At 51.1% G+C, this 11,722-nt stretch overlaps 1 protein-coding gene across 1 annotated transcript; it reads left to right on the top strand.

The window, feature by feature from the left end:
* Positions 1-330: 330 nt before the first annotated feature.
* LOC123743339 (glycine-rich cell wall structural protein 1.8-like) lies at positions 331-1,519 on the top strand. Its single transcript, XM_045719536.1, has 2 exons — positions 331-770; positions 868-1,519. The coding sequence occupies exons 1-2, from the start codon at positions 331-333 to the stop codon at positions 1,517-1,519; spliced, it is 1,092 nt and encodes a 363-aa protein (XP_045575492.1).
* The last annotated feature ends 10,203 nt before the right edge of the window (positions 1,520-11,722 follow it).

Here is an 11,722-nt window from a genome sequence, read left to right as displayed (position 1 = left end):
GCTTCTCGCCATCTGACAAACATGTTGGAAGGGGTGGTAGTGGATGGAATATCTTGGCAGCGGGTCGTGGGGAGGAGAGCGAGGTGGCAGCGGTTCGTGGGGAGGAGAGTGAGGTAGCAGCGGGTCGTGGAGAGGAGAGCGGGGTGGCAGTGGGTCATAAGGAGGAGAGCAGAGTGGCAGCAGGTCGTGGGGAGGAGAGCGAGGTGGCAGCAGGTCGTGGGGAGGAGAGTGAGGTAGCAATGGGTCGTGGAGAGGAGAGCGGGGTGGCAGCGGGACGTGGGGAGGAGGGAGTGGCGGAAGTGGGTCGTGGGAGGAGAGCGTGAGGGCAGCATGTTGTGGGGAGGAGGGCGTGGCGGCAAAGGGTCTTTGGGAGGAGAGCGTGTGGGCAGCATGTCGTGGGAGGAGAGCTTGGTGGAAGCGGGTTGTGGGGAGGAGGGCGTGGTGGCAGAGGGTCTTTGGGAGGGGAGCTTGGTGGAAGCGGGTTGTGGGGAGGAGACCGGGGTGACAGCAGGTCGTGGAGAGGAGAGCTTGGTGGAAGCGGGCCGTAGGGAGGAGAGCGGGGTGGCAGCGGGTCATGTGGAGGAGAGCTTGGTGGAAGCGGGTTGTGGGGAGGAGGGCGTGGTGGAAGCGGGTCGTGTAGAGGAGAGCGTGAGGGCAGCAGGTCGTGGGGAGGAGAGCGTGGTGGCAGCAGGTCGTGGGGAGGAGAGCGGGGTGGCAGCGGGTCGTGTGGAGGAGAGCGGGGTGGAAGCGGGTTGTGGGGAGGAGAGCGTGTGACAGCAGGTCGTGGGGAGGAGAGCTTGGTGGTAGCGGGTCGTGTGGAGGAGAACGTGAGGGCAGCAGGTCGTGTGGAGGAGAACGTGCTGGCAGCGGGTCGCGTGGAGGAGAACGTGAGGGCAGCAGGTCATGGGGAGGAGAGCGTGGTGGCAGCGGGTCGTGGGGAGGAGAGCGGGGTGGCAGCGGGTCGTGGGGAGGAGAGCTTGGTGGTAGCGGGTCGTGGGGAGGAGAGCGGGGTGGCAGCGGGTCGAGTGGAGGAGAGCGGGGTGGAAGGGGGTTGTGGGGAGGAGAGCGTGTGACAGCAGGTCGTGGGGAGGAGAGCTTGGTGGTAGCGGGTCGTGTGGAGGAGAACGTGAGGGCAGCAGGTCGTGTGGAGGAGAACGTGCTGGCAGCGGGTCGTGTGGAGGAGAACGTGAGGGCAGCAGGTCATGGGGAGGAGAGCGTGGTGGCAGCGGGTCGTGGGGAGGAGAGCGGGGTGGCAGCGGGTCGTGGGGAGGAGAGCTTGGTGGTAGCGGGTCGTGGGGAGGAGAGCGGGGTGGCAGCGGATCGTAGAGAGGAGAGCGTGGTGGCAGCGGGTCGTGAGGAGGAGAGCGGAGTGGCAGCAGGTCGTGGGGAGGAGAGCGAGGTGGCAGCGGGTCGTGGGGAGGAGAGTGAGGTAGCAGCGGGTCGTGGAGAGGAGAGCGGGGTGGCAGCGGGACGTGGGGAGGAGGGCGTGGCGGAGGTGGGTCGTGGGAGGAGAGCGTGAGGGCAGCATGTCATGGGGAGGAGGGCGTGGAGGCAAAGGGTCTTTGGGAGGAGAGCGTGTGGGCAGCATGTCGTGGGAGGAGAGCTTGGTGGAAGCGGGTTGTGGGGAGGAGGGCGTGGTGGCAGAGGGTCTTTGGGAGGGGAGCTTGGTGGAAGCGGGTTGTGGGGAGGAGACCGGGGTGACAGCAGGTCGTGGAGAGGAGAGCTTGGTGGAAGCGGGTCGTAGGGAGGAGAGCGGGGTGGCAGCGGGTCGTGGAGAGGAGAGCTTGGTGGAAGCGGGTTGTGGGAAGGAGGGCGTGGTGGAAGCGGGTCGTGAGGAGGAGGGCGTGGTGGAAGCAGGTCGTGTAGAGGAGAGCGTGAGGGCAGCAGGTCGTGGGGAGGAGAGCGGGTGGCAGCGGGTCGTGGGGAGGAGAGCGGGGTGGCAGCGGGTCGTAGTGAGGAGAGCAGGGTGGCAGCAGGTCGTGGGGAGGAGAGCGGGGTGGAAGCGGGTTGTGGGGAGGAGGGCGTGGCGGCAAAGGGTCTTTGGGAGGAGAGCGTGTGGGCAGCATGTCGTGGGAGGAGAGCTTGGTGGAAGCGGGTTGTGGGGAGGAGGGCGTGGTGGCAGAGGGTCTTTGGGAGGGGAGCTTGGTGGAAGCGGGTTGTGGGGAGGAGAGCGGGGTGACAGCAGGTCATGGAGAGGAGAGCTTGGTGGAAGCGGGTCGTAGGGAGGAGAGCGGGGTGGCAGCGGGTCGTGGGGAGGAGAGCTTGGTGGAAGCGGGTTGTGGGGAGGAGGGCGTGGTGGAAGCGGGTCGTGGGAGGAGAGCGTGAGGGCAGCATGTTGTGGGGAGGAGGGCGTGGCGGCAAAGGGTCTTTGGGAGGAGAGCGTGTGGGCAGCATGTCGTGGGAGGAGAGCTTGGTGGAAGCGGGTTGTGGGGAGGAGGGCGTGGTGGCAGAGGGTCTTTGGGAGGGGAGCTTGGTGGAAGCGGGTTGTGTGGAGGAGAGAGGGGTGGCAGCGGGTCGTGGAGAGCTTGGTGGAAGCGGGTCGTAGGGAGGAGAGAGGGGTGGCAGCGGGTCGTGTAGAGGAGAGCGTGAGGGCAGCAGGTCGTGGGGAGGAGAGCGGGTGGCAGCGGGTCGTGGGGAGGAGAGCGGGGTGGCAGCAGGTCGTGGGGAGGAGAGCGGGGTGGCAGCGGGTTGTGTGGAGTTGAGCGGGGTGGCAGCGGGTCGTGTGGAGGAGAGCGGGGTGGCAGTGGGTCATGGGGAGGAGAGCGGGGTGGCAGCGGGTCGTGTGGAGGAGAGCAGGGTGACAGCAGGTCGTGGGGAGGAGAGCGGGGTGGCAGCGGGTCGTAGGGAGGAGAGCGTGTGGGCAGCAGGTCGTGGGGAGGAGAGCGGGGTGGCAGCGGGTCATGGTGAGGAGAGCAGGGTGACAGCAGGTTGTGGGGAGGAGAGCGTGGTGGCAGCGGGTCGTGGGAAGGAGAGCGGGGTGGCAGCGGGTCGTGTAGAGGAGAGCGTGAGGGCAGCGGGTCGTGTGGAGGAGAACGTGCTGGCAGCGGGTCGTGTGGAGGAGAACGTGCTGGCAGCGGGTCGTGTGGAGGAGAACGTGAGGGTAGCAGGTCATGGGGAGGAGAGCGGGTGGCAGCAGGTTGTGGGGAGGAGAGCGTGGTGGCAGTGGGTCGTGGGGAGGAGAGCGGGGTGGCAGCGGGTCGTGTGGAGGAGAGCGGGGTGGCAGTGGGTCATTGGGAGGAGAGCGGGGTGGCAGCGGGTCGTGTGGAGGAGAGCAGGGTGACAGCAGGTCATGGGGAGGAGAGCAGGGTGGCAGCGGTCGTGGGGAGGAGAGCGGGGTGGCAGCAGGTCGTGTGGAGGAGAGCAGGGTGACAGCAGGTCATGGGGAGGAGAGCAGGGTGGCAGCGGTCGTGGGGAGGAGAGCGGGGTGGCAGCAGGTCGTGGGGAGGAGAGCGGGGTGGCAGCAGGTCGTGGGGAGGAGAGCGTGGTGGCAGCGGGTCGTGGGGAGGAGAGCGTGGTGGCAGCGGGTCGTGTGGAGGAGAGCGGGGTGGCAGCGGGTCGTGTGGAGGAGAGCGGGGTGGCAGCTGGTCAGTTGGATCGGCAGAAAACAATACCAGGAGTAAAAAGTGTGCAGGTGTGCAAGGTGGCTGAGTCACGGCCATATGCCCATATAGGGAGTTCCTGCTAGTCAAGGCCCCATTCCAAGAAAAGCCAGAGCCCATATGGAGTTCCGGCTGTGGATCAGATGTGTCGTCTGATTGCTTGAGACTCACCTGTGCTATCTGTGTTATCAACATTGAACAATGCTCACAATAGCTGATTGGTAATTGATTAAAATTACATTGTGTTTCAGTGGAGCAAGGACCACTCATACCCTTTCACACATGCACCAACAGAAACACATACACACACACACACACACAGCCAACAGTAAGATGAGCATGGGAGCTTATATGTGAACTAACTGTTTCCATCTCCAGATAAATAACAGAGCTGGTCTGAGTCAGGCAGACAGAGATGACTGTCACAGCTGTCTTCAGAAAGGGAAGTGGACCAAGGTGCAGCAGAGTTAGTGTTCATAATTTTAATTCAAAAACGATCACTGGAACACTACAAAAACAAGAAAACACCGACAGCTAAACCGTACTGACAGCACATCACACTGAACAGAAACAATTACCCACAAAAGACAAACAAACACACCCTAATATATGGGACTCTCAAACAAAGGCAAATAGACCACACCTGCCTTCAATTGAGAGTCCCCACCCCAATTAACTAAACATAGAACCAGACTACCTAGACTAAACATAGAATTATATGAATCTCAAACAGTGCCCAAAAACCCCGGAATACTTAAATCAAATGCCCTTACTACAAAACCACCACCCCGAACCACATAAACCAAATACCTTCTGCCACGTCCTGACCAAACAAAATGACAATTAACCCTTATACTGGCCAGGATGTGACAATGACAGACAGAGTGATTCAGAGAGACAGACAGTCTTTCAGAGAGACATGTGTCTACCCCCGAAATAAATAATGTGCCTACCCCTGAAAAAAGGGTTAAATATGTGTAAAAAAATATATATATATTCTCTACCGATCAAAAGTTTTAGAACACCTACTCATTGAAGGGTTTTTCTTAATAAAAAAAATAAAAAATGTTTTATTCTAAATTGTAGAATAGTAGTGAAGACATCAAAACTATGAAATAACACACAAAAGTGTTAAACAAATCAAAATATATTTTAAAATTGAGATTCTTCAAATAGTCACCCTTTGCCTTGATAACAGCTTTGCACACGCTTGGCATTCTCTCGACCAGCTTCACCTGGAATGGTTTTCCAACAGTAAAGGTTGTATAAATAAAGGTTAAATGGTACATTCTAAATGCCTGCAATTCACATCCCTGTGTAGATGGTGATAATTAGGATAATAATCTGTGCTCAACCCTTCTTTCCCGCCCAACATTTTTTTGGAGAGCCAGACCACAGATGAAAGGGGAAACCCGCATGGGTCACACCGGGTAAAAACCTGACGCATCGGTGGAGGCTTCCACTCACTAGCAAATATGTTGATTTGAGGCAGGCTGAGAGAAGATGAAACAATGCCGACCATCTGATGATTTTCTTTTTTCTTCAAAATGATATTTGATCGATGTATTTGATAAATATTTGAAGAAAGTGAACTTCCATCAATGGTGCTATTTTTTTGGTGTACCTTTGGCACTTTTTTCAGCTTTAACCTAGCGTGAACCCAGCGTGAACTCGGCGTTAACTTCACCCATGCTTGCACTCACTGAATAACAAGACCAAAATCAAAGTCACAAGTGAGCCTTTCACATTAATTAATGCATAGAATGTCAGGTATTTATTTAATTTACACAGGGACAATAAAATATCTAAAATGTTCGACAATTATTTGAACAAAAACACTGAAGGTGCAGTTAATCGTGCATTGTGACAATTTGTTTATTGTTTATTACTACAGTTGTTTATGCTGTCACGATATCGCGCCACAATGAAACTTTTCAGTGAACGTAAGTATAGGAACACAAACCTGTTAAACCTACTTAAAAAAACTGGTGTATGCTAGTGGTATCTATTAAAGGGGAAATCTGGGAATGGTAGATACATTTTTTGACTTTGAAATGAAGGGTATATGGCCACTGATTCTTAAATAATATATATTGTATATCCCTCATGAATTTACTTCAACTGTCTTACCCCATCAAAACCCCAAATATAAGCTTGTTTTACAAACATTTTGTAAGTAATGTAATTGTAAATAAAGGCTGTAGGGCCTATGCCCCCCTATACACACACAGACAGAGAGGTACGGTAGACAAGGTCCCACGTCCCAGCTGCTGTTCCAGTAATCTAGAGATCCATGTAAGGAAGAAATAAGTGCTGTTACATCATATCAGTGGCCACAGAGACACAAATGTTAGGTTAATCTCTGCATAACGATGATAGGGGCGTGTGAGTGTGTGTGTATGTGACCCTTTCTCTCTCTATCTCTCTTACCAAGCACAAAGAGAAGGGTTTACCATCTCAATCAATCAATCAAATGTATTTATAAAGCCCTTTTTACATCAGCGTATGTCTCAAAGTGCTATACAGAAACCCAGCCTAAAACCACAAACGGCAAGCAATGCAGATGTAGAAGCACGGTGGCTAGGAAAAACTCACTAGAAAGACCAGAATCTAGGAAGAAACCGAAAGATGAACAATGTTCTGAGTGGTGGCCAGTCCTCTTCTGCCAGGTGAAGATTATAAGAGTACATGGCCATTTAAGGCCAGATTGTTATTCAAGATGTTCAAACGTTTATAGATGACCAGCAGGGTCAAATCATAATCACAGTGGTTGTAGAGGGTGCAACAGGTCAGTACCTCAGGAGTAAATGTCAGTTGGCTTTTCATAGCTTAGCATTCAGAGGTCTGGGACTAGGTAACACGTTCGGTGAACAGGTCAGTGTTCCCTAGCCGCAGACAGAATAGTTTAAACTGGAGCAGCAGCACAACCAGATGGAATGGGGACAGCCAGGAGACACCAGGCCAGGCAGTCCTGAGGCATGGTCCTAGGGCTCAGGTGCTTCGGGAGGGGAAGGAGAGGGAATTAGAGGGAGAATACTCACACATGACACCAGATATAACAGACTGACCCAGCATAGATACTGGAGACTGAGACAGGGGTGGGTCGGGGGACACAGTGAACCCGTCCGATGATAGGGCCAACCCCTGACAGGGCCAACCAGGCAGGATATATCCCCACCCACTTTGCCAAGCCACAGCCCCCACACCACCAGCTTACTAGCCTGAGACGAGGCTGAGTATAGCCCACAAAGATCTCATCCACCACAGGAGCCCAAAGGAGCACAAAACCTGACAGGAAGATCACGTCTGTGACTCAACCCACTCAAGTGACGCACCCCTCCTAGGGACAGCATGGAAGAGCACCAGTAAGCCAGTGACTCAGCCCCTGTAATAGGGTTAGAGGGAGAGAATCCCAGTGGAGAGAGGAGAACCGGCCAGGCAGAGACAGCAAGGGCGGTTCGTTGCTCCAGTGCCTTTCCGTTCACCTTCACACTCCTGGGCCAGACTACAGTCAATCATAGGACCTACTGAAGAGATGAGTCTTCAGTAAAGTCTTAAAGGGTTGAGACCGAGTCTGCGTCTCTCACATGGATAAGCAAATCATTCCAGAAAAATCTAATCAAATCAAATTTTATTTGTCACGTACACATGGTTAGCAGATGTTAATGTGAGTGTAGCTAAATGCTTGTGCTTCTAGTTCCGACCATGCAGTAATATCTAACAAGTAATCTAACCTAACAATTTCACAACAACTACCTTATACACACAAGTGTAAAGGAATGAATAAGAATGTGTACATAAAAATATATGAATAGACAAGATGCAGTAGATGGTATAGAGTACAGTATATACATATGAGATGAGTAATGTAGGGTATGTAAACATTATATAAAGTGGCATTGTTTGAAGTGGCTAGTGATACATTTATTACATCAATTTTTCATTATTAAAGTGGCTAGAGATGAGTCAGTATGTTGGCAGCAGCCACTCAATGTTAGTGATGGCTGTTTAACAGTCAAATGGCCTTGAGATAGACCTCGCATTCTGGATGATAGCGGGGTGAACAGGCAGTGGCTCGGGTGGTTGTTGTCCTTGATGATCATTTTGGCCTTCCTGTGACATTGGGTGGTGTAGGTGTCCTGGAGGGCAGGTAGTTTGCCCCCGGTGATGCATTGTGCAGACCTCACTACCCTCTGGAGAGCCTTACGGTTGTTGGCGGAGCAGTTGCCGTACCAGGCGGTGATACAGCCCGACAGGATGATCTTGATTGTGCATCTGTAAAAGTTTGTGAGTGTTTTTGGGGACAAGCCACATTTCTTCAGCCTCCTGAGGTTGAAGAGGCGCTGCTGCGCCTTCTTCACCACGTTGTCTGTGTGGGTGGACCATTTCAGTTTGTTCGTGATGTGTACGCCGAGGAACTTAAAACTTTCCACCTTCTCCACTACTGTCCCGTTGATGTGGATAGGGGGTTGCTCCCTCTGCTGTTTCCTGAAGTCCACAATCATCTCCTTTGTTTTGTTGACATTGAGTGTGAGGTTATTTTACTGACAGCACACTCTGAGGGCCCTCACCTCCTCCCTGTAGGCCGTCTCGTTGTTGTTGGTAATCAAGCCTACCACTGTAGTGTCATCTGCAAACTTGATGACTCAGTTGGAGGCATGAATGGCCACGCGGTCATGGGTGAACAGGGAGTACAGGAGAGGGCTGAGAATGCACCCTTGTGGGGCCCCAGTTTTGAGGATCAGCGGGGTGGAGATGTTGTTACCTACCCTCACCACCTGGGGGCGGCCCGTCAGGAAGTCCAGGACCCAGTTGCACAGGGCGGGGTCGAGACCCAGGGTACTATGGTGTTAAATGCTGAGCTGTAGTTGATGAACAGCATTCTTACATAGGTATTCCTCTTGTTCAGATGGGTTAGGGCAGTGTGCAGTGTGATTGCGATTGCGCCGTCTGTGGACCTATTGGGGCGGTAAGCAAATTGGAGTGGGTCTAGGGTGTCAGGTAGGGTGGAGGTGATATGGTCCTTGACTAGTCTCTCAAAACACTTCGTGATAACGGAAGTGAGTGCTACGGGGCGATAGTCATTTAGCTCGGTTACCTTCGCTTTCTTGGGAACGGGAACAATGGTGGCCCTCTTGAAGCATGTGGGAACAGCAGACTGGGATAAGGATTGATTGAATATGTCCGTAAACACACCAGCCAGCTGGTCTGCGCATGCTCTGAGGACGCAGCTGGGGATGCTGTCTGGGCCAGCAGCCTTGCGAGGGTTAACACGTTTAAATGTTTTACTCACATTGGCTGCAGTGAAGGAGAGCCCTCAGGTTTTGGTAGCGGCCGTGTCATTGGCACTGTGTTGTCCTCAAAGAAGTTGTTTAGTTTGTCTGGGAGCAAGACATCGTGGTCCGCGATGGGGCTGGTTTTCCTTTTGTGATTGACTGTAGACCCTGCCACATACCTCTCGTGTCTGAGCCATTGAATTGCAACTCTACTTTGTCTTTATAGTGACGCTTAGCTTGTTTTGATTGCCTTGCGGAGGGAATAGCTACACTATTTGTATTCGGTCCTGTTTCCGGTCACCTTGCCCTGATTAAAAGCAGTGGTTCGCGCTTTCAGTTTTGCGTGAATGCTGCCATCAATCCACGGTTTTTGGTTGGGGAATGTTTAAATAGACACTGTGGGTACAACTTCACCGATGCACTTGCTAATGAACTCGCTCACCGAATCAGCGTATTCATCAATGTTATTGTCCGACGCTATGCGGAACATATCCCGGTCCACGTGATCGAAGCAATCTTGAAGCGTGGAATCCGATTGTTCGGACCAGCGTTGAAGAGACCTGAGCACGGGCGCTTCCTGTTTTAGTTTCTGTCTATAGGCTGGGAGCATCAAAATGGAATCGTGGTCAGATTTTCCGAAAGGAGGGCTGGGGAGGGCTTTATATGCGTCACGGAAGTTAGAATAACAATGATCCAGGGTTTTGCCAGCCCGGGTCGCGCATTCGATATGCTGATAAAATTTAAGGAGCCTTGTTTTCAGATTAGCCTTGTTAAAATCCCCAGCTACAATAAATGCAGCCTCAGGATATGTGGTTTCCAGTTTACATAGAGTCAAATGAAGTTCTTTCAGGGCCGTCGATGTGTCTGATTGGGGCGGGATATACACGACTGTGATTATGATCAATGAGAATTCTCTTGGTAGATGATACGGTTGGCATTTGATTGTAAGGAATTCAAGGTCAGGTGAACAAAAGGACTTGAGTTCCTGTATGTTGTTATGATCACACCACGTCTCATTAATCATAAGGCATACACCCCTGCCCTTCTTCTTACCAGAGAGATGTTTGTTACTGTCGGCGTGATGCGTGAAGAAGCCGGGTGGCTGTACCGACTATGAAGATGTATCCCGAGTGAGACATGTTTCCGTGAAACAAAGAACGTTACAATCTCTGATGTCTCTCTGGAAGGCAACCCTTGCTCGGATTTCATCTACCTTGTTGTCAAGAGACTGGACATTGGCGAGTAGTATGCTCTGGAGCAGTGCGCGATGTGCTCATCTACGGAGCCTGACCAGAAGACCGCTCCGTCTGCCCCTTCTGCGGCGCTGTTGTTTTGGGTCGCTGGCTGGGATCTGATCCATTGTCCTGGGTGGTGGACCAAACAGAGGATCCACTTCAAGAAAGTTGTATTCCTGGTCATAATGTTGGTGAGTTGACGTGGCTATTATATCCAATAGTTCCTCCCGACTGTATGAAATAAAACCTAATATTTCCTGGGGTAACAATTGTCATGACGTTGGCCTCTTTTGGTACAGGGAGGACAGTTGACCCCTCCCTTTTGCACACAATCCACCCTGTGTGTAAAGGGTCGTAAAAACTCTAAAATTCCAGGAGAGTTTCTGACCAATGGCCCATCGAGAGACACAGGAAATTCTTCCAACTCATAGAATTAGAGAGCCAAGCGACATTTTGTGTTCTGGAGAAGGTATGGAAGATTGGTGAAGAATCCAGCTACGAACTGATCCGCTCGGTACCATTTTGTGATACTCAGAAGAGACAATATAGCCATATTACCATAAAACTGTTTATATAATAGACTCAGTTTAAGACTTGCCTCATATGGGTGTATGGAATGTATTAATAAGGATAAAGCTTTTGTAAGACATTGAGATGCTATGTACTGATGTATTGTGATAGAATTGTATTTCTGTAACCAAATCTAACTCAGTCATAGGCACGCCCCAGGGACACATACAGGACCAGGCATCATTTGACCAGCCTGTTCGATGGGCACTATAAAACACTCCCTGATTTACATTTCTACAGACCAGGCCTACACTCCGTGGCCACATAGGTTCTACCATCTAATTCCTCTACTGAGAGTGAACCATACCACGTGGTTAACTTTTAGACTATCGATACTGACAGAATAAGAACAAGTTTTTGATATTAATTATTAGTCTGCAGCTAAGTAAATTATATCATTGAACGCGAAGACCAACGAAGCAACCATTCGATGACGACATTAATGAATGTCGCTCTGAAAGATCCATTCTAACCGAGAGAGAGAGAGAGAGAGAACGCGGACAAAACTCCCCAACAGAACTACTCTCCAACAAGAATCAGAACGACACACTGAGCGTAAATATATATATTGATTGCAATTGTTCCCGAATGAGTGAGCCTTCAATTGTCAATTGTTAATGAACTCTGTGTAAACTTCTCAGCTGACCATTTATGACCCATTGTTCAACAGGCCGACCAGCCTGTTTAGCCAGTAGGGCACATTCCGATACCAATCCTTTGTGACAATAATTACTGTTTGTATGTTTTTATGTTAATTACTTAGTGTAGTAAATAAATGATTTTAAGACAATTGATGTATGGATGATTTTAGTAAAGACTGGGTTCGTGCAGATACAACAATTTACGACGTTTTGGAATGAGACTGGACTAGAGGTAAATACACCATTTAAACTTAGAAGATAATCGACCTATACTATAATAGAATATAATATTATAGTACAGGAAAGTTATATTAGGAAAATTATAGCTTTGTAATCTGAATATTCTCCTTGGTGCCCCGATCTCCTAGTTAATTACAATTAAACAATTAATCAGTTTAATC

The sequence above is a fragment of the Salmo salar genome, chromosome ssa06 (genome assembly GCF_905237065.1).
Source record: "Salmo salar chromosome ssa06, Ssal_v3.1, whole genome shotgun sequence".
NCBI lineage: Eukaryota > Metazoa > Chordata > Actinopteri > Salmoniformes > Salmonidae > Salmo > Salmo salar.
The sequence above is the reverse complement of the archived record's forward strand: the minus strand, read 5'-3'. Positions and strand labels throughout refer to the sequence as shown.